At 41.6% G+C, this 23,721-nt stretch overlaps 1 protein-coding gene across 1 annotated transcript in view; it reads left to right on the top strand.

Moving 5' to 3' along the window:
* The window catches only part of LOC306966301 (neuropilin-1a-like), a 76,654-nt gene that overhangs the window by 16,136 nt on the left and 36,797 nt on the right, over window positions 1–23,721 (top strand). Inside the window, exons 3-4 of the mRNA XM_079561017.1 lie at window positions 3,511–3,681; window positions 11,421–11,587. Coding sequence (XP_079417143.1) covers window positions 3,511–3,681; window positions 11,421–11,587 — 338 coding nt within the window. The remainder of the gene's footprint in view (window positions 1–3,510; window positions 3,682–11,420; window positions 11,588–23,721) is intronic.

Below are 23,721 nucleotides of genomic sequence, written 5' to 3'. Positions count from 1 at the left end.
GGGGCGTGTGAGGGGGGTCTGGATGGATGTGTCTAACCCAGAAAGAACAGCTCATCTCGGGGACAGTCTGGGGCGTGTGAGGGGGGTCTGGATGGATGTGTGTAACCCAGAAAGAGCAGCTCGTCTCCGGGACACTCTGGGGCGTGTGAGGGGGGTCTGGATGGATGTGTGTAACCCAGAAAGAGCCGCTCGTCTCGGGGACAGTCCGGGGCGTGTGAGGGGGGTCTGGATGGATACTTGCCCGCCGGAGGTGCAGGCGAAGTGGGGTAGTGCTGAAGGATGGGCCCCCCGCAGCAGCAGCAGAACTAGGCCACAGCAGACATGACGAATGACACAAACACACTCCGAACACTAGTATTTTTAGAAACGGGTTGTTACTGAGGAGAAACCGGAACAAAGAGCTGCTCGGGACGACTGGCTCCTCCCGGGAACACGGTTATAAACACACGCGGGGGCAACGAAGTGAACATTTGTCCATTAGACTTTTCTCAAATGAGGATTTCATTCCACTCTTTAACAACATCTGCACTTTAGTCGCTCTAAAAGACTCGCAATCAACGACATTTGGAAGGTTTTTTAACAGAAGAATTTTTACAGATTTATCAAGTTTTTAACCCAAAAACACAGATTTATTTTTCACCAACTCCCTCTGAGCAAATATCACAAAATAAAACCCTGTTAATCCGGGCTCTTCCCAAAGCCAGAGTTGCCCAAACAAGCTTCATTATTCTACACAAACATAACATCAAAAACTGACATTCTATTGGTTCCGAGCCTAAATTTCATCTTCAAAAATGTCGTCAGCTTTGTCCATGTTAATTATAAAACGCCTTATTTTTACATGAAAGAGTGAAATGGCATTTTTTTCTCATATTTGTATGAGTAATGTTTGGCAAAAGTTTCAAAGTGATGTCTCTACATTTAAATGTTTTCCCTCTTCACCTTCAGCGTCTGTACTTGTACTGACTCTCTCCAATAATGTTTAGCTGCAGACCCGGAGCCGAGACAAATCTACCGTGAAAAGCGAATCCACCGTGACAGTGCGCCCTCTGCTGGTAAAGACGGATATGCAATGGTATTTAGTTCATGTTTTACAGTTGTGTCGCTGGGATTGTTTTGTGTAATTTAGAATATGCTGACATGTGACTTAGTTTAGGCGACATGTGCTATTATTTGGGTTATTTTATGAAACTAAAACTGTGTGTTTTACTCCTTCATTTGTTCAATAAGAAACAGAGACAATATTTTGGAACAAAATCACATGTTTATTGTTGTAGCGGCCATTGCTGTAATCAGTAAAGAAAGGAGAGAAATCATAGGGTTCATAATGTTAGTCAGGGTCTTCCCTGTTTCCTAAATTCAGCAGCATCTTTCTGTCAACTTCACTAAAACAAAAGATCAACACTGATGTCATTAATGTGTAAAAATCAAATGTTGTAATTCTGGGCTAATAATGAAAATAATAATAATACTACGGTCAAAACTAGTCTGGAATGACACATGCAACTATGTCCCATTAATAATGGTGCCATGACTTTTTTTTTAAATTGTATGTGTCCTTTATTTATCCAGGATAAAACTCTCCGGAGTGTCCAGGCCAAGATTCTTTAAAATCAAAATATGCAATAATTTGCCGCAGAAAGTAAAAGGAACCCGTAATACATCATTATGGATGAATTCTAGATTTACTTTACAGCAATGGCATTTTTTGGGTAGCATGTAAACTGGGATCAATTATTGTTTTTACTCATTTACAACTAGCATAAACGCGGTGTTATTTTATCTTTATCAAACAACATTAATGTGTCATGTTAGCTTTAAAACAACATTAATATGTCATGTTAGCTTTAAAACAACATTAATATGTCATGTTAGCTTTAAAACAACATTAATGTGTCATGTTAGCTTTAAAACAACATTAATGTGTCATGTTAGCTTTAAAACAACATTAATGTGTCATGTTAGCTTTAAAACAACATTAATGTGTCATCTTATCTTTATCAAACGACAGAAGCATCTACGATTTCAGAATGGGTTCATAAGAAATCAAAAAATGAAATAACTCGGATAAAGTCTCACGTTCGTTGAGTTGATCAAATCAATCTTCCCAAGACCTAATACCGTCGTGTATCCGTCTTTACCAGCAGAGGGCGCACTATCACGGTGGATTCGCTTCACGGTATTTCTGTCTTGGCTCCGGGTCTGCAGCTTCCCCTTCTCTCACTCTGCGCAGTGGGGCCTCTCTGTCGCCCCCTGCAGGTGTCTCTCAGCTCTGACCCTCTCTGTCTCCGCAGTGGGGCCTCTCTGTCGCCCCCTGCAGGTGTCTCTCAGCACTGACCCTCTCTGTCTCCGCAGTGGGGCCTCTCTGTCGCCCCCTGCAGGTGTCTCAGCTCTGACCCTCTCTGTCTCCTCAGTGGGGCCTCTCTGTCGCCCCCTGCAGGTGTCTCAGCTCTGACCCTCTCTGTCTCCTCAGTGGGGCCTCTCTGTCGCCCCCTGCAGGTGTCTCTCAGCTCTGACCCTCTCTGTCTCCTCAGTGGGGCCTCTCTGTCGTCCCCTGCAGGTGTCCCTCAGCTCTGACCCTCTCTGTCTCCGCAGTGGGGCCTCTCTGTCGCCCCCTGCAGGTGTCCCTCAGCTCTGACCCTCTCTGTCTCCTCAGTGGGGCCTCTCTGTCGCCTCCTGCAGGTGTCCCTCAGCTCTGACCCTCTCTGTCTCCTCAGTGGGGCCTCTCTGTCGCCCCCTGCAGGTGTCCCTCAGCTCTGACCCTCTCTGTCTCTGCAGTGGGGCCTCTCTGTCTCCCCCTGCAGGTGTCTCTCAGCTCTGACCCTCTCTGTCTCCGCAGTGGGGCCTCTCTGTCGCCTCCTGCCGGTGTCTCTCAGCTCTGACCCTCTCTGTCTCCGCAGTGGGGCCTCTCTGTCGCCCCCTGCAGGTGTCCCTCAGCTCTGACCCTCTCTGTCTCCGCAGTGGGGCCTCTCTGTCGCCCCCTGCAGGTGTCCCTCAGCTCTGACCCTCTCTGTCTCCGCAGTGGGGCCTCTCTGTCGCCCCCTGCAGGTGTCCCTCAGCTCTGACCCTCTCTGTCTCCTCAGTGGGGCCTCTCTGTCGCCCCCTGCAGGTGTCCCTCAGCTCTGACCCTCTCTGTCTCCGCAGTGGGGCCTCTCTGTCGCCCCCTGCAGGTGTCTCTCAGCTCTGACCCTCTCTGTCTCCGCAGTGGGGCCTCTCTGTCGCCCCCTGCAGGTGTCTCTCAGCTCTGACCCTCTCTGTCTCCTCAGTGGGGCCTCTCTGTCGCCCCCTGCAGGTGTCTCTCAGCTCTGACCCTCTCTGTCTCCGCAGTGGGGCCTCTCTGTCGCCCCCTGCAGGTGTCTCTCAGCTCTGACCCTCTCTGTCTCCGCAGTGGGGCCTCTGTGTCGCCCCCTGCAGGTGTCTCTCAGCTCTGACCCTCTCTGTCTCCGCAGTGGGGCCTCTGTGTCGCCCCCTGCAGGTGTCTCTCAGCTCTGACCCTCTCTGTCTCCGCAGTGGGGCCTCACATCGGGCGTTACTGTGGTCAGACGTCTCCGGGACGCGTCGTGTCCTACACCGGGATCCTGTCCATGACCATCACCACCGACAACGCCATCTCCAAAGAGGGCTTCTCCGCCAACTACAGCGTCCGCCAGAGGAGCGTCCCGCCGGGCCACGAGCACAAAGGTCAGCCCCCCGTCCCGTCACTGTGATCTATTCTATATGGTCGTCTCACGTCCTGCATGACAGTCCGGCTCTGAACTGGTCACGAAGGCGAAGAGAGACTTTCAAAACGGCAGAAATCCCCCACTGAACACGCTCGTGCCTCGGTCTAAGTACTTGTCACATATCGACTCTACTCTGCAAAAAGCACCCGACTAAAAACAAGGAAAAAAATCTTAAAATAGTTTGTCTTGTTTTAAGGAAAAACTTCTGCCACTGGGGTCAGCAATTCTTATTTCTAGAATATTTTTCTCATCATAAAACAAGAAAGAAACACTAAATTTAAGTTAATAAATAGCTAGATTTAAGCAAAATGTCCTCAGAAAATGGAATAATTTAAGGAAAACATTCTTATTTAGTGAAAAATTGTGGGTGTTTTACTGAAATGTTGCTTGATTTAAGAAAAATGTTCTTTTTTTCTTAAGGGGAGACACTACAGGCAAAACTCAATTTTTTCAGTTTTCAGGTTTTGGGCCAAATTGGTCTCTGAACATATAATCTTTCACCCGGAAACAGAAAATATGCCTAATCTTCACAATAACATGTTTAAATATTGCGCTGATTCAATGTTCCCCCATAGACTTATATGGGAGAATGCAATTTCAAGGGTCTTTTTCTCCAAACACATGTTTCTGTCATTGTGGCGACACTATGTCCACGTCAGTCGGACCTAAAGACTTCACATTTTCCAGCCTCGGACTGAACAAGATTTGGAAGGTTTTTTCAGAGGGATTTTTTATTTTCTAATCCCTTAATTCATTTATTGACTTTTGAATGTCAAAAAATAAGGCGAAAATATTTTTTTTAACCAAATTTTCCACTAAAAAACAGCTTATTTTAAAACTAAACAAGAAATCCTGAATCCGCTCTGAGAAAGTCTTGGCAACTCATTCATCAATAAAATGAAACCATAAATTTGAATGTAGCTCTGTCCATTATTCAGATTTCGTTGCCGAAAAGATGGGAAATTTGGGGCATTTTTAGGCATAAAACACCTTGTTCTGATATGAAAAGATAAAATCACAGAAAACTTGCCATGTATTTATTTCTCACATTTATGCCAGTGATCGACAGCAACAGTTTCAAATTGATATCTGTTAATATACATTTTTTCCCTATTCACCTGCAGTGTCTCGCCTTAAGAAAACTTTTCTCGGCAAAACATTATTACTTTTTAGGGAAAAAATAAGAACTTATTTCTTAAAGTAAGACATTTTTTACTTGCTTAGAATCCACTTTTTGCAGTCGAGGAACATGTCGGATGGTTGTTTGGTGTAAAATAACAGTAAAATAACAGTAAAATAACAGTAAAGTGACAGTAAAGTGACAGTAAAGTGACAGTAAAGTGACAGTAAAGTGACAGTAAAATAACAGTAAAGTGACAGTAAAGTGACAGTAAAGTGACAGTAAAGTGACAGTAAAGTGCTCCTTCACCTGCGCCTTGACGGAAGCAGAGCTTTAGCAAAAAGCGTTAAAGCCAACACAGTTTGGAGGCATCAGATGCTGTTCCTGATGTAAACACAGGCCGTGGTCGTGGTCGTGTCTTACTTTTTAGGGGGAAAAAAGAACTTTTTTCTTAAAGTAAGACACGTTTTACTTGTCAGGTCCCCCATTGGAAACACCCCGTAATGTATCATGTGTTATATTAGGGTTCACACTGGCCACAGTCCTTTAACCTCTGAACTCCCGCCTGAACCCAGAGGATCTTTTTCCTCACGTCAGCAGATTTTTTTTCCATCATTTTTTTGTTGGGTATTCAACTCATTTTTGTCACATTTTTATCAATTTTTTATCAATTTTTTGTCATTTTTTGTGATTTTTTCGTCCATTTTTTGTCCATTTTTGTGACACTTTTGCCACTTTTTCATCATTTTTTCTTCAATTTTTCATCAATGCTTTCTCACTTTTTTGTCCCATTTCCATCCTTGTTTTCGTCTCAGTTTTGTTGCTATTTCCACAGCTTTTTCCCAGAAGCTTTGGGACTGGGGTAAAGCCAAACTGGAGAAAATGCTCTCGGTTCAGGTGGGAGTTAAGGGGTTAACTCTCCTTTCGCATCGTTCTCATTGAAGACGGGACGTTTTTGTCAAAGGCGTGAATACAAAGCCGTCCTGCCGCCATGACCTCAGTGACTTGCCCTCAGTGAGCCGCCCCGACTCGACGCCCAGTGTGTTGAGCTCAGAGTTTTCAGATTGCTCCACGTCTCCAGTGCGGCTCCTCGTGTTTGCATTCAGTCTTCGGGGAGCCCTGTCAGTTACTTCTGTGTGACCTCCGCTGACCCCTGCTGGCCTCCGCTGGAATGCCGTCCCGTGGTGCGGAGGAGCTAGTGTTCAGATCTGATTCAGCGCTTCCTGTCGGGGACGTGACCTCGGCAGCTCCGGCTCCACAGGACGCTCGGCCTCGGAGTCTCACAAACACACGGACTTATCGCTGGGCTGCCATTGGCCGAGAGACGCTCACTCCTTTCACTGGGAAAAGTAAATATCAAGCATTGGCTTAAATGACTTGAATTGAGGAAATGTCTCTTGTTTTTGTCGGTTTTCACTCATTTAGACACTTTTCCTGATCAAGTTTCCTTTGCTTGTTTGAGGACATTTCAGACCAGTTCTCGGGTAAATCTCGCTTGAAATAAGAAAGTAAAATCACCAATGAGATAAGACCAGTTTTCTTACCCCTTTGGCAAAGAAAATGACCTGAAATAAGGACGAAATGTATCGAAACGAGTCAGAAACATCTCAGAACAAGTGAAATAATCCAGGACAAATGTACAACAACAACTTAACTAGTCAAAACAACTAAAATGTGGATTATTGTGCTCAAATTGAGATGTTTATACTGATCTAGTTCATTACTTTTCGCAGCACCACTGTGGTCTCGTTTCAGTGTTTTTCAGTCTGTCTGTGGTTGAATTATTGCTCCACAGGGGGAGATCCTCAGGAAACACTGGGGACAGAGTTAGAGGAAGAGAGAGGTTTTATCACAGAGAGAACACATCACACCTGTGCTAAAGCAGGGTTAATTTTGACAACATATTTTATTTTACTTTTAGTCTTCGTCTTTTGACTAAAAAATTTAGACTAATTTAGTCGACTTATATTGATAATATTCATTATAATCATATTTAATGTTGTTCCTCTGCTTCATGTTTCTGCTCCTCATGAACAAAGCTCAGAGCTGATCCTTTAACAGAGAATTTACATCACATATGTCAAAGTCGAGGCCCGCGGGCCAAATCCGGCCCGCGAGAGGGTTTTTTCTGGCCCCTGGGATTATATAATTTTATTATTAGAACTGGCCCGCAGGTCACTGCACGCCAGCAGCATCCAGGTACTTTACACGCACCAACGCACTACATTTCCCACAATGCAACGGTGGCGCTCCGAGCGGGAGGCCACTTCCTTTCATTATTCATCAGCGGGCATTAGCATCACTTCAAAAGTCAACTTTCAGATAGTCTACCCTTAAAAATGGCAAAACGGAAGGTGGACACTGAGAACTGGACTTTTCTGTGTGACATCACGACTCATCTGAATAGTAGTATATTTTTAGGTTTTCAGTCTGTTTAATGGGGATCACTAGACTATATGCGGTCATTACATTTTTTTCAATGAACATTCGATCAGTCCGGCCCTCGGCTTGTTCCTAAATTTTTCATTTGGCCCCCCATCCATTTGACTTTGACACCCCTGATTTACATGATCTGAGGCTCTTTCAGACGCTCAATACAAGTTTGGATGATTTTAGTCTCTCCTTTTCATTTTTATTTAGTCTGATTTTAGTCGACTAAAACATCTGGACATTTTAGTCACAGTTTTAGTCTCATGAAAAACGTTTAATTTAGTTTTAGTCCAATTTTAGTCGTCAAAAATATCACTGTGACTAAAATTAAGACTAAATATTTTAGTCGACGACATTAACACCTGTGCTAAAGTCTCTCCTTCCTGTTGAGTTTAGAATCACATTTTAAATCCTGCTCCTCACGTTTAAATCCATAAAGGGTTTAGCTCCGCTCTATCTCCAAGGCCCTGCATTCTGGGATCTGAGGCCTGGACGGTCTGTGGTCTCGGCCCGTCTGCTGAGGGATCCTTCGGCCCTGGGTCTCTACAGCCTGTCCGTCCATGGGAGTGGATCTCTCCTTCTGGTTTCTCTTTCCTCCTGCCGGGTTTTTGAGTTTTTCCTCGCCGTGCTGGAGAGTCTAAGGACGGGGGACGCCCACGCCGCTCATCGCCGCCTCCTACTGGACGTTATATTTGCCTGGATTCACCTGAACTTTAAACTGTCATATTTATTGCTCTGTTTTATTGCCTTAATGTTCGGTGCAGCTGTGAGGAAACTTCTGTTGTGATATTGGGCTAAAAAGTAATGAACTAGATCAGTATAAACATCTCAGTTTGAGCACAATAATCCACATTTTAGTTGTTTTGTCTGGTTAAGAAGTTGTTGGGCATTTGTCCCAGATTATTTCACTTGTTCTGAGATGTTTCTGACTCGTTTCGATACATTTCGTCCTTATTTCAGGTCATTTTCTTTGCCAATGGGGACAGAAAATTGTTCTTATCTCATTGGCAATTTTACTTTCTTATTTCAAGCGACATTTACCCTAGAACTGGTCTGAAATGTCCTGAAACAAGCAAAGCAAACTTGATCAGGAAAAGTGTCTAAATGAGTGAAAACCGCTCAAAACAAGAAACATTTCCTCAAGTCATTTAAGCCAATGCTTGATATTGACTTGTTGCAGTGTGAACGTTCAGCAGTGGAAAGGAAGCCCGTGAAGTCTCTGAGTAAATGAGCTGCAGAAACCGTGCTTCTCGAGTCCCCGTTCGCAGGAGTTGTTTTGTCTCTGAAGTCGTCCGTCCGTCTCAGATTCCTCCGCCCTTCCTTCCTCCGGCCCCCGCGGAGCCTCCACCCTCCGCTCCTCAGAGGCTTCCACAACATTTACCCAGCGTCACCGGCCCCGGGAGCGGCTCGGGACCGGCCGGGGTCGAGAAGGCTGTCTGTGAAAATGACTGAGTAGATTTAACCTGTGCATCGCTGAAGCTTCTCCTCCTCCAGCCCCTATAGCAGAGGAGGCCGACGCTCGTCTCATTTCAGTTTTTGGTTTGGTGTTTCGCCTAAATCGGCACCTGTGGTTCCGACCAAGTAAACAGAGATGGGAATTAGTGCGTTTTTATCAATACCGATGCCGTTGCTGTTTGGAAAAGTCTTTTTAGTTTGGATCACTTCCTGGGATCAATCAATCAATCAATCAAATTTTATTGGTACAGCGCCCAACAACAACCAGAAGGTGCCCAGAGCGCTTTCCAGGATAAAAACAAGAATCATAGTAGACAAAAATAAATACAAAAACACATAAAAACAGCAGTCGAGTTGGTGGCTTTGTATCGAAGGCTTTCCTGAAAAAATGTGTCTTCAACTGTGATTTAAAACACTCAGCTCTGGGATGTTTCGAAGCTGGACCGGAAGTGCGTTCCACAGCTTTGGGCCTTGCACTGCAAATGACCGGCCTCCAAACTTTCTGTATTTGAACTTGGGAGTGACGAGGGAGGTGTGTTCAGAGGAGCGCAGAGTTCTGGCTGGTTCGTAGACCGTTACTAATTCGGCGAGGTCGGCCGGGGCCAGACCATTGATGGCCTTGAAAACAAACATCAGGACCTTAAAGTCCACCCTAAACGCCACCGGGAGCCAGTGGAGAGAGCGGAGGACTGGGCTGATGTGTGAGCGTCTGGAGGTGTTGGAGAGGAGACAAGCTGCTGCGTTTTGTACCAGCTGAAGTCGATTGAGGAGTGATTGGTTAAGTCCAGTGTAGAGGGCGTTACAAGGATCTTCCTCACTTTCACCACCAGGGGGCGCTTCTGAGGAAGATCCCAGGAAGTGATCCAAAGTAAAGCAGGTAAACAAAGCTTACTCCATGGTCTGGGTGAATACTGGATTCTGATTGGCCGGTGCATTATTTTGGTGTAACCGCACACGTAGTCCGGTCGTTACATCACTGGGATGTCGCTCCGCTGTGGCGTCGCCATAGCAACGCATGACACAGCTGAGTCAGATAAAGGCGTAATTAGTGACTGACGGGAACGTATAGATACAGACGGCATCTCTGGAATCGCCCATATATGGTCATGTTTGAAAACAGTTAAGGGGGAAAACAATTTTGAAAAATGTAAATTTTCTCTAATTATTTAAAAACTACTGTAACAAACGCTGAATTATGAATATAGTTTCTACTAAATAATGATACAAAGACATGGGGAGGAGCAAAGTGGTTTAACGGCCCATAAATACATGAATAAGGGAGAATGCTAACTTGATGCTACATGTTAGCATCGGGCTAATGCTAACGGTTAGCTAGCGCTTGCTACAACTGCCGTTTTTTCACTTCTGCTGTGAGAAAATATCCATATGGGCCCGATTTACACCTGACTTTATTTATGTGATAAATAAGTTCATATTCTGCCAGAAAATGGCTAAAAAGAGGTAAAATTGTGTTTCTCTAAAGATTCTATTTTCCCCCTCGGCGAAGCCACGCCCCCTTCTATGACGAGATGCGTCTGTGTCTATGAGATGGATTTAGTGTTTGCTAAATGTTTGTAGAGGAGAGTGAGCAGCTAGGTTAGCTACTGTTAATAACATATGAGCTTTACATTTCTATTGGAAACGGTTAAGGCTATTCATCATTTTCAGGCGTACATAAAATGATCCTGCATTGAAGCATATTTGTCTGGATTAGTAAAGTCAAACATAAAAGTTTGAGTTGGGGGGGCCCAGGTGTGAGCGACTCCACCGCAGCTGTTTCCATAAACAGTTGAGCTGGTTGAGCTAGCTAGCTTTAGCTTCAGGTTAAACCTTGTAAAAGGTAAATAACTCCTGCCCACGAGTGCCGCATATCGGTGTTTCCTTCCAGGGAAAAGTGTTTCCGGGTTAGTCCTGTTGTGTTGTGATTCTGTGCTGATGTTGTGTCGTTGAGCCTGACTGAGATCCTCGTAATAGCTGCGGAGAATGACTCGCTCTGAGACCAGCCTTCAGTGACCGGCTAATAACCCACACAAAATAGTCCCGTAGTCTGGCAGATTTAGTGAGTTTAGTCAATGAAAAACACATTTATTATAAATGTTGCGTTTGTGGGACCCTGGTATAAGCGGATTAAACAAGGAGGAGCCGCGTTAGACGTTATAATGCAGGAGGAACAACACTGTGTCGGGCGTTAGAACCGTCTAATGCAGCTCAGAGGTGTTTAATCCTGACTTATCTGTCGTGTTTCTGTCATGTTTCAGACGTGTTTCAGACGTGACGTGTTTCTGTTTCAGACGTGTTTCTGTTTCAGACGTGTTTCTGTCATGTTTCAGACGTGTTTCAGACGTGTTTCTGTCATGTTTCAGACGTGTTTCTGTCATGTTTCAGACGTGTTTCTGTGGTGTTTCAGACGTGTTTCTGTGGTGTTTCAGACGTGTTTCTGTCATGTTTCAGACGTGTTTCTGTGGTGTTTCAGACGTGTTTCTGTGGTGTTTCAGACGTGTTTCTGTCGTGTTTCAGACGTGTTTCTGTGGTGTTTCAGACGTGTTTCTGTGGTGTTTCAGACGTGTTTCTGTCATGTTTCAGACGTGTTTCTGTCATGTTTCAGACGTGTTTCTGTGGTGTTTCAGACGTGTTTCTGTCATGTTTCAGACGTGTTTCTGTGGTGTTTCAGACGTGTTTCTGTCATGTTTCAGACGTGGCGTGCCTGCAGCCGTTGGGGATGGCGTCCGGGGACATCAGCGCTGAGCGGATCTCGGCCTCGTCTCAGTACAATCTGAACTGGTCGCCCGAGCGGTCGCGGCTTCACTACAACGAGAACGGCTGGACTCCGTCCGACGACACCGTCCGAGAGTGGATCCAGGTGAGACACGCCCCCAACAAGCTCCTCCCCCACACCAGGTGAGAGACACGCCCCCAACAAGCTCCTCCTCCACACCAGGTGAGAGACACGCCCCCAACAAGCTCCTCCCCCACACCAGGTGAGAGACACGCCCCCAACAAGCTCCTCCCCCACACCAGGTGACAGACACGCCCCCAACAAGCTCCTCCCCCACACCAGGTGAGAGACACGCCCCCAACAAGCTCCTCCCCCACACCAGGTGAGAGACACGCCCCCAACAAGCTCCTCCCCCACACCAGGTGAGACACGCCCCCAACAAGCTCCTCCCCCACACCAGGTGAGAGACACGCCCCCAACAAGCTCCTCCCCCACACCAGGTGAGGGGGAGGAGTTAACGTGGGACGAAGCACCCTCGTCCCCCTCAGGACCAGGCCTTTATTGGAACCAGGCCACAGTTAGAGACAGGCCTTTATTTCTATTTGAGCAAAACGGACGACCAGGAAAATGAAGAAAAAGGAGATTTGTTTCCATTTGCACCTAAAATATTAGGTTCATTTATTAATGAACATTTCAAACCCTCTCCCAGCGGCTGGAACATTGAGGGCTTTTATGTTGTCGGGACAACAGGAAGTGTTTCGTTGCTGTTAGCGGAGCTTTGACATCAATGTCACTGCAGGTTTCTGTTTCGTTTTTACCGTGGACCGGATTATTTGTTGTTATCTTGTGTAAAAGGCGAGTTTAGACGGAGCGTTTGTGTTTGTGATCGATCATGAGACTGACCCGAGAGAAGACGAGGCTTTACCCCAATCCAAAAGCTTCTGGGGAAAAAGCTGTGAGAATAGCAACAAAACTGAGACGAAAACAATGATGGAAATGTGACAAAAAAGTGAGAAAACATTGACAAGAAATTGACGAAAAATGGACGAAAAATTTACAAAAAATCACAAAAAAATGACAAAAAATCGTTCAGCCCTAATACATACACACACACACAGAGGTTAACCGCCGCCTTGAACCGAGCACATTTTCTCCAGTTTGGCTTTACCCCAGTCCAAAAGCTTCTGGAAAAAAGGTGAGAAAATAGCAACAAAACTGAGACGAAAAAAAAAAGTGACGAAAAATGTGGAAAAAAAATGACCAAAAAATGACAAAAATGTGACAAAAAAATGTGATAAAAAATTACAAAAATGTGAGAAAAAAAACGACAAAAAAATGACAAAAAACGACAAAAAATGACAAAAAAACGACAAAAAAATAACAAAAAACGACAAAAAAAATGACCAAAAAATGACAAAAATGTGAAAACAAACGACAAAAAAATGACCAAAAAATGACAAAAATGTGATAAAAAAATGTGATAAAAAATTACAAAAATGTGAGAAAAAAAACGACAGAAAATAACAAAAAAATTACAAAAAAATGATAAAAAAATGACAAAAAATGACAAAAAAATGACAAAAAAATGACAAAAAACGACAAAAAAATGACAAAAAAACGACAAAAAACGACAAAAAATTGACTAAAAAATGACAAAAAAACGACAAAAAAATAACAAAAAAATAACAAAAAAATGACAAAAAACGACAAAAAAATGACAAAAAACGACAAAAAAATGACAAAAAAACGACAAAAAACGACAAAAAATTGACTAAAAAATGACAAAAAAACGACAAAAAAATAACAAAAAAATAACAAAAAAATAACAAAAAAATAACAAAAAAATGACAAAAAAATGACAAAAAAATGACAAAAAACGACAAAAAAATGACAAAAATGTGACAAAAAAATGTGATAAAAAATTACAAAAATGTGAGAAAAAAAACGACAAAAAATTACAAAAAAATAACAAAAAAATGACAAAAAACGACAAAAAAACAACAAAAAACAACAAAAAAACAACAAAAAAACAACAAAAAAATGATAAAAAAATGTCAAAAAAAAATTACAAAAATGTGAAAAAAAATGACAAAAAAATGACAAAAAATTGATGAAAAAGTGACTCAAAAAGTGTCAAAGATGTCACAAAAATGTCACAAAAAAATGACAAAAAATTGACTAAAAAAATGACAAAAAATTGACGAAAAAATTACAAAAATATTAGTTGAATACCCAACAAAAAAATGATGAAAAACAATCTGCTGACGTGAGGAAGAAGATCCTCTCGGTTCAGGCGGGGGTTAAGAGGTTAAAACGACTGTGACTTTGATCATAACTGTGACAGAACATTGGAGAAGCTGCAGGTGAATTATTCCACGTGTAGTTTCTGTGGACTGATGCAGATGTTGGTGCTTCCTGGTCCAGTTGTTTTTGCCGAAGACTCCATTGTCTGAACAGAAGCTCATAAACCAACTCCCACAATGCACTTCCTCCCGCGGCTCCAAACAGGAAGTGGACAGGAGCCGGACAGGAAGTGGCTCACGGCGGGGGTCGCGCTCTATTGTTGGTCTGGGGAGAGTTTTCACGAGACGCCGCGACTTCGAGATCCAGGAAGTGACTCCAACATGTGTCTGGTGTTTCTACAGTAGAGCCACGGAAAAGTGACAAAATCGCAGGTCAGCCTTAGCTTTTCAATGAGCTTTTAGATTTGGGTAAAGCCGGACTGGAGAAAATGTGCTCGGCTAAAGGCGAGGGGTAGGAGCTGTTGTGTTTCTTCAATGCCTGCTGGAAAGAAGAAGGAGGAGAAGAAGAAGAAGAAGAAGAAGAAGAAGAAGAAGAAGAAGAAGAAGAAGAAGAAGAAGAAGAAGAAGAAGAAGAAGAAGAAGAAGAAGAAGAAGAAGAAGGAGAAGGAGAAGGAGAAGGAGAAGGAGGAGGAGAAGGAGAAGGAGAAGGAGGAGGAGAAGGAGGAGGAGAAGAAGAAGGAGGAGAAGAAGGAGGAGAAGAAGGAGGAGAAGAAACAAAAATGTGACAAAATCGTGATAAAAATTTGATCCAAAAATTTATTTTTAAAAAATGACAAAAAAATGATAAAAATTTGACAAAAATGTGACAAAATTGTGATAAAAATTTGATTAAAAAATGACAAAAAATTGATTTAAAAAAATGACAAAAAATGACAAAAAATTGATTTTAAAAAAATGACAAAATGCAAAGAATTTGACAAAAAACGGATAAAAAAATGACACAAAAAATTGATTTAAAAAAATGCGACAAAAAATGACAAAAAATAGATAAAAAATTGACAAAAATGTGACAAAAAATGACAAAATCGTGATAAAAATTTGATTAAAAAATGACAAAAAATTGATTTAAAAAATGACAAAAAATTGATTAAAAAAAGACAAAAAAATGACAAAAATTTGACAAAAATTTGATAAAAATTTGACAAAAATGTGACAAAAAATGACAAAATCGTGATAAAAATTTGATTTAAAAATGACAAAAAATTGATTTAAAAAAATGACAAAAAATTTACAAAAATTTGATAAAAAAATGACAAAAAAATGAAAAAAAATGATTTAAAAAAATGACAAACAAATGACAAAAAATGACAAAAATTTGATAAAAATTTGATAAGAAAAATTACAAAAAACTGATTTAAAAAAATGACAAAATCGTGATAAAAATCGTGATAAAAATTGGATTAAAAAATGACAAAAAATTGATTTAAAAAAATGACCAAAAATGACAAAAATTGACAAAAAATTGATTAAAAAAAGACAAAAAAATTGACAAAAAAATTACAAAAATGAGTTGAAACAAAAAAATGATGGAAAAAAGAATCTGATGCCATGAGGAAAAAGATGCTCTCGGTTCAGGCGGGAGTTAAGAGTTTCACCGAGTTTGGCTTTATCCAAATCTAAAAGCTTCTTACAGCCTACAGGTCAGTGCCTCATTTGAAAGCTAAGACCTGCAAAACATATAAACAGATCTTTTTCCTTGCCTTGGGGCGTGACTTTTTTCCTGCGTTTTTGTCACATTTTTTTGCAGTTTTTCTCGTGTTTTTGTTGCGTTTCACCTGGAGAAGATCATTCCACATGTGGAGCTCATGCGTGTGCCGCCTCGTGTTTCCAGGTCACGCGTGTTGAGCCCGGAGGCGAACACGCTTCATCTCAAACCCTCTGATGCATTATTTACATTTCTCTCAGTCTTTTTTTAATCCTGCCCCAGTTCAGGGCGGATGTGACACATGAGCCTAATCTGAGGCCTGTGTTTACGGACGAGCCTCTTCACCGCTTTATCCAAATCTAAACGCTCCTTACAGGCCTCATTTGAAAGCTAAGACCCGCAAGACTGATGTAAACGGATCTTTTTCCTGGCCTTGCAGCGTTTTCATCACGTTTTTATTGATTTGTTGACGCTTCATTGGGCACTGAGTGAAATACTTTGAAATGGAAGTGTGGACTGTTACTGTGTATTTGTGTTGAAACGTTCCAAAAGCAGAGATAATAAAAAGTCTTCAGAGATAAAGTCGCGTTTCGGCTCCAGGCCTTCCTCAGTTAGAGCTGGAGATGCTGCCTCTGTGCAGATATAAGCTTACCACACTGGTCACATGTCCCGGGTGGGTTGGTCTAGTGCAGGGGTGCCCAAACTTTTTGTCTCCGAGGGCCAAAATGAAAAAGTGCCTCTGAGTCGCGGGCCAAACATCTCAATGTCAAGCATGAAAAACACATGTAACTGCAAATTATAAAGTTACTTTATTTTATTTTTTCGATAGCCTACATTTGCATTTGTTTCTATCCATGTAAATAACACGCTATATTAAAACAAATGGTAACTATGGCAAAAGCCTAGTTTTAGTAGAAAAAAAATCAACCATTGTAACAATTTAGTGCAAAAAAACACACACACCTGTATCTACAGCACCTGCAGTAACTTTACCTTATTTGTTAACTGAAAGAAAATGCCACATTAGATTATTTTGAAAGTGTAGGTTCAGCATCAATTCTTTTATAAGTCAGTTTAACATATACTGTTGTTGATGTCAACAACTTTTGCAATAAAAAATTGAAAAACTGTGAAAGTTGAAGCTACAAAGCTCTGTAATTGATAAACACCACAACAGTGTTTCCTTAACTCTGTGAAAGGAGTGAAACAGCGCCCCCAATATGACGCTCGTGGTCAAAAAGTGAACTGCATCCATATTTACCTTTGAGAATGAATGGAAGAGAGTTAGTATTAACCACACGCAGCGCAAAAGTAGGTCACTCTCGTTGGCGGGCCAACAGAATTGTTTCGGCGTGCCAAATTTGGCTCGCGGGCCCCACTTTGGGCACCCAAAGTGGTGTTTATAGGGTTCATAGAGGGTTCATAGAATACTAAACATTAAAACATGTGCAATTGCTGGGTTGCAGGTGACATCACAGCATTCTAAAGGCCAATGCTATTGTATGGAGGAAAAATTAGTTTGTTTTTGAGGAAATGTTTGGTCTTGTACAGAGAGATCATGGACCCAGAGATTGATATTAAGAATAATTTTTCTAATTCATACATTTTCTTTTGAGCTACGACTTGTGAAAGTGTAACGCTGTTAATAGGAAAAACTTGCTCTTGCCCCCCACTGGGTCCGGTGACATCATCACATTCTAGAACCTGCAACCCAGCAATATATAATGTAAAACTCTGCACATTCTTTACCAGACCAATGTGAATAATATGTGTGCGAGATGCAGGTTAGACACATTTAAAGGGACAGGCCACCGTTTATGTGCTTACCTGAGCTTAGACGAGTTGATGTGTACCTGTCTGGTCTTTGTGTGTGCGCTCAGCACAAAGACCAAAGCTGTTGTTAGCATTTGGCCTCTCCCAGTAGGGCTGCTCGATTATTGAAAAAATAATAATCACGATTATTTTTGTCATAATTGAAATCACGATTATTCAAACGATTGTTTGTTACCTTTCACAAAAAGTCTTTCTTTCTTTTATTTATTTATTAATCAAAACACTACACTTTGTTTTCTGGACAGTCATGAAAGTGCAAATGTTTTCAAGTACGCCTTGATTAAAGAGAGGTCCCTGTTTCACACCTGCCCCCTGCTGGCCAGCCCTCACACCTGCCCCTGCTGGCCTCACACCTGCCCCTGCTGGTCAGCCCTCACACCTGCCCCCTGCTGGCCTCACACCTGCCCCCTGCTGGCCTCACACCTGCCCCCTGCTGGTCAGCCCTCACACCTGCCCCCTGCTGGTCAGCCCTCACACCTGCCCCTGCTGGTCAGCCCTCACACCTGCCCCCTGCTGGCCTCACACCTCCCCCTGCTGGCCGGCCTTCACACCTGCCCCCTGCTGACCGGCCCTCACACCTGCCCCCTGCTGGCCTCACACCTGCCCCCTGCTGGTCAGCCCTCACACCTGCCCCCTGCTGGCCTCACACCTCCCCCTGCTGGCCGGCCCTCACACCTGCCCCCTGCTGGCCTCACACCTGCCCCCTGCTGGTCAGCCCTCACACCTGCCCCCTGCTGACCGGCCCTCACACCTGCCCCCTGCTGACCTCACACCTCCCCCTGCTGGCCTCACACCTGCCCCCTGCTGGTCAGCCCTCACACCTCCCCCTGCTGCCCTCACACCTGCCCCCTGCTGACCGGCCCTCACACCTGCCCCCTGCTGACCTCACACCTCCCCCTGCTGGCCTCACACCTGCCCCCTGCTGGTCAGCCCTCACACCTGCCCCCTGCTGACCGGCCCTCACACCTGCCCCCTGCTGACCGGCCCTCACACCTGCCCCCTGCTGGCCTCACACCTCCCCCTGCTGGCCTCACACCTGCCCCCTGCTGGTCAGCCCTCACACCTCCCCCTGCTGGCCTCACACCTCCCCCTGCTGGCCTCACACCTGCCCCCTGCTGGTCAGCCCTCACACCTGCCCCCTGCTGGCCTCACACCTCCCCCTGCTGGCCGGCCCTCACACCTGCCCCCTGCTGGTCAGCCCTCACACCTGCCCCTGCTGCCCTCACACCTGCCCCCTGCTGGTCAGCCCTCACACCTGCCCCTGCTGCCCTCACACCTGCCCCCTGCTGGTCAGCCCTCACACCTGCGCAAGTAAACTGACAAAAGCACGAGCCGTGGCACGTGAAAAGCGAAGGGAAAATAATCCCAGCGCCGTGAAATAATGCAAGTCTGCTTTGCAAAAAAAGAAAAAAAAATGGAAAAAAAAATTAAAAAAGAAAAAAAAAACTTCTTGAGATTATGGTAATTTTGTAATAGTTTACTGTTGTAATCGAAATCGTAATTGAATTTCGATTAATTGCACAGCCCTATCTCCCTGTATATTCCTCTGGCTCCAAACGGGGTGAGGTTAGAAGAGACCGAGCTCTTCCACGGACACAAAGACCAGACAGGTACGGGTCAACTCGTCTGATCTCAGGTCAGGACAGATCTCGGTGACCTGTTCCTTAAAGGGCGTAAAAAAAAAAAGAAATATTCTGCCCTTTGCAAGTTCGAGCAGTGAAGTTCATTTGCTACGCAACAGCGCCCTCTTGCGGTCGCTTTTGAAAGGTTTTTTGTTTACCCTGGGAGAAAAACCAAGATGGCCGTGCTTGAGCCGATGGTGACCTTTTTTCAACCCCTTAACCCCCACCTGAACCGAGCACTTTTTCTCCAGCTTTACCCCAATCCAAAAGCTTCTGGGAAAAAGGTGTGAAAATAGCGACAGAACTGAGACGAAAACAAGGAAAAAGTGACCAAAAATTAACAGAAAATATAAATATACAAAAAGTACTTTCAGGTCTCGGCTGGTATACTGATGTTTGAATGTGACTGAGCTTTACAGCAGTGGGCGGGGTCAGTGGGCGGGGTCAGTGGGCGGGGTCAGTCACCTCCAATATTGTTTGCCTAAAAAGTTGATTTCAAAATAACCTTTGGCAACATTAAAACGTAGGGGTTTATCGGTTTGTTTGACAAGAAAATACTGTGAGTCTGAATAACAGGTACAACAGGTAAATGTTCAAATATGGACAAAACAAGTGAACTTTATATTTAAAGAGGGGGTGTTGTGCTTTTGTCAGTCCCACAGCACCAGTCTATATCACACTACAATGATGACAAACCTTCTGTTGGTCTGTAAATGCAGTAAATTAGAATAACTGCCTTGTATAAAATGTCTCTCTCAAAATGGCTGTAGTGAATGTCTTGAAATCGGCCTCTGTCTCTTTAAGAATTCTTTTTTTGTTGGGTATTTTTGTCATTTTTTTGTCATTTTTTATCATTTTTTTAAATCATTTTTTATAATTTTTTTGTCATTTTATCGTCAATTTTTGATCAATTTTTTTGTTAATTTTTCATCATTTTTTGTCAATTTTTTTGTTATTTTTTATCTTTTTTTTGTTGTCAATTTTTGATCATTTTTTTATCATTTTTTTTGTCATTTTTTTGTCATTTTTTGTCATTTTTTCGTCAATTTTTTTATCAATTTTTTGGTCAATTTTTCGTCATTTTTTGTCAATTTTTTGTCATTTTTTGTCAATTTTTTTGTTATTTTTTTTATCTTTTTTGTTGTTGTCAATTTGTGATCATTTTTAAATCATTTTTTATCATTTTTTTTTGTCATTTTTGTGTCATTTTTTTATCATTTTTTTGTAATTTTTTTGTCATTTTTTGTCAATTTATATATCAATTTTTTGGTCAATTTTTGGTCATTTTTTGTCAATTTTTTGTCATTTTTTTGTCATTTTTTTGTCATTTTTTTTGTCATTTTTTGTCATTTTTTTAAATCATTTTTTGTCATTTTTTATCAATTTTTTGTCATTTTTTTATCAATTTCTTGTGACATTTTTGCCACTTTTCCATCCTTGTTTCCATCTCAGTTTTGTTGCTCTTCTCACACCTTGTTTCCAGAAGCTCTTGGACTGGGGGTAAAGCTGTAGAAAAAGCTCTCGGTTCAGGTCTCCCACCTTCAGGGGTTAAGAGAATCTTCTTTGCTCAGACAGAGACGTTTAAAGACGTTTTTTAGCTTCTCCGATCGCCGCTTTGTGAGAACATCCCGCGGCTCGAGCCGATAACGCCCCGTCAGAGCCTCGATCTTATCAGCGCCGTGTGAAACCGCGACGCTGCCCGGCCTTAACGCGATGTAATCTGGAGCGGCGATAAGACCTTTGAAAACGCTCCAGAAACGGCTGCTTTTCATGCCGAGTCTGAGGAAATAAACTGCGGAGAAGATAAGTGTGGATCCACTTTAATTACAGATCTGCGTTTAAAGAAGGAGCGAGAGCCGCTTCTCCCACACTTTCTGAAGATCTGCTTTTCAGATTTGGGACGAGGATCATCTGCATAAAGCCAGATCTCGGTCTCCGATAGACGGGAGAAACGTTCTGCAGAGTCTGGGATCCTTCTGGGATTCCACCCCAGTGTCAGAACCAGAGGAACGTGGCCGGATAGTTCATGTTTGCCTGAACCTCTGAACCCCTTAACCGAGCACATTGTCTCCAGTTTGGCTTTACCCTAATCCAAAAGCTTCTGGAAAAAAGGTGTGGAAATAGCGACAGAAAACGATGATGGAAATGTGACAAAAAAGTGAGAAAACATTGATGAAAAATGTCAAAAAAATGACAAAAATGTGACAAAAAATGGTCGAAAATTGACACAAATTTGACAAAAAAAAAAGACAAAAAAAAGACAAAAAAAAGACAAAAAATGACAAAAAAAATGACAAAAATGTGACAAAAATGTGACAAAAAAATGACAAAAAATGACAAAAAATGTGACAAAAAATGACAAAAAAAATGACAAAAAATGTGACAAAAAATGTGACAAAAAATGTGACAAAAATGTGACCAAAAAATGACAAAAAATGACAAAAATGTGACAAAAAATGACAAAAAATGTGACAAAAAAATGACAAAAAATGACAAAAAAATGACAAAAAAATGACAAAAAAATGACAAAAAAATGACAAAAATGTGACAAAAAAATGACCAAAAATGACAAAAAAATGACAAAAAATGACAAAAAAGTGACGAAAAATGTAGGAAAAAGAGTAAAAATGAGTTGAATACCCAACAACAAAATGATGGAAAAAGCCAGATCTCGGTTTCTGATAGTCGAGAGAAACGTTCTGCAGAGTCTCGGATCCTTCTGGGGTTAAATATTCCACCCCAGTGTCAGAACCAGAGGAACGTGGCCGGAGAGTTCATGTTTGCCTGAACCTCTGAACCCCTTAACTCCCGCCTGAACCGAGCGCATTCTCTCCAGTTTGGCTTTACCCTAATCCAAAAGCTTCTGGAAAAAAGGTGTGGAAATAGCGACAGAAAACGATGATGGAAATGTGACAAAAAAGTGAGAAAACATTGATGAAAAATGTCAAAAAAATGACAAAAATGTGACAAAAAATGGTCGAAAATTGACACAAATTTGACAAAAAAAAAAGACAAAAAAAAGACAAAAAAAAGACAAAAAATGACAAAAAAAATGACAAAAATGTGACAAAAATGTGACAAAAAAATGACAAAAAATGACAAAAAATGTGACAAAAAATGACAAAAAAAATGACAAAAAATGTGACAAAAAATGTGACAAAAAATGTGACAAAAATGTGACCAAAAAATGACAAAAAATGACAAAAATGTGACAAAAAATGACAAAAAATGTGACAAAAAAATGACAAAAAATGACAAAAAAATGACAAAAAAATGACAAAAAAATGACAAAAAAATGACAAAAATGTGACAAAAAAATGACCAAAAATGACAAAAAAATGACAAAAAATGACAAAAAAGTGACGAAAAATGTAGGAAAAAGAGTAAAAATGAGTTGAATACCCAACAACAAAATGATGGAAAAAGCCAGATCTCGGTTTCTGATAGTCGAGAGAAACGTTCTGCAGAGTCTCGGATCCTTCTGGGGTTAAATATTCCACCCCAGTGTCAGAACCAGAGGAACGTGGCCGGAGAGTTCATGTTTGCCTGAACCTCTGAACCTCTTAACTCCCGCCTGAACTGAGCGCATTGTCTCCAGTTTGGCTTTACCCCAATCCAAAAGCTTCTGGAAAAAAGGTGTGGAAATAGCGACAGAAAACGATGATGGAAATGTGACAAAAAAGTGAGAAAACATTGATGAAAAATGTCAAAAAAATGACAAAAATGTGACAAAAAATGGTCGAAAATTGACACAAATTTGACAAAAAAAAAAGACAAAAAAAAGACAAAAAAAAGACAAAAAATGACAAAAAAAATGACAAAAATGTGACAAAAATGTGACAAAAAAATGACAAAAAATGACAAAAAATGTGACAAGAAATGACAAAAAAAATGACAAAAAATGTGACAAAAAATGTGACAAAAAATGTGACAAAAATGTGACCAAAAAATGACAAAAAATGACAAAAATGTGACAAAAAATGACAAAAAATGTGACAAAAAAATGACAAAAAATGACAAAAAAATGACAAAAAAATGACAAAAAAATGACAAAAAAATGACAAAAATGTGACAAAAAAATGACCAAAAATGACAAAAAAATGACAAAAAATGACAAAAAAGTGACGAAAAATGTAGGAAAAAGAGTAAAAATGAGTTGAATACCCAACAACAAAATGATGGAAAAAGCCAGATCTCGGTTTCTGATAGTCGAGAGAAACGTTCTGCAGAGTCTCGGATCCTTCTGGGGTTAAATATTCCACCCCAGTGTCAGAACCAGAGGAACGTGGCCGGAGAGTTCATGTTTGCCTGAACCTCTGAACCTCTTAACTCCCGCCTGAACTGAGCGCATTGTCTCCAGTTTGGCTTTACCCCAATCCAAAAGCTTCTGGAAAAAAGGTGTGGAAATAGCGACAGAAAACGATGATGGAAATGTGACAAAAAAGTGAGAAAACATTGATGAAAAATGTCAAAAAAATGACAAAAATGTGACAAAAAATGGTCGAAAATTGACACAAATTTGACAAAAAAAAAAGACAAAAAAAAGACAAAAAAAAGACAAAAAATGACAAAAAAAATGACAAAAATGTGACAAAAATGTGACAAAAAAATGACAAAAAATGACAAAAAATGTGACAAGAAATGACAAAAAAATGACAAAAAATGTGACAAAAAATGTGACAAAAAATGTGACAAAAATGTGACCAAAAAATGACAAAAAATGACAAAAATGTGACAAAAAATGACAAAAAATGTGACAAAAAAATGACAAAAAATGACAAAAAAATGACAAAAAAATGACAAAAAAATGACAAAAAAATGACAAAAATGTGACAAAAAAATGACCAAAAATGACAAAAAAAATGACAAAAAATG

This window comes from Gobius niger (assembly GCF_951799975.1).
Source record: "Gobius niger genome assembly, chromosome: 8".
Taxonomy (NCBI): Eukaryota; Metazoa; Chordata; class Actinopteri; order Gobiiformes; family Gobiidae; genus Gobius; species Gobius niger.
This window is presented reverse-complemented; position numbering and strand designations above follow the sequence as displayed.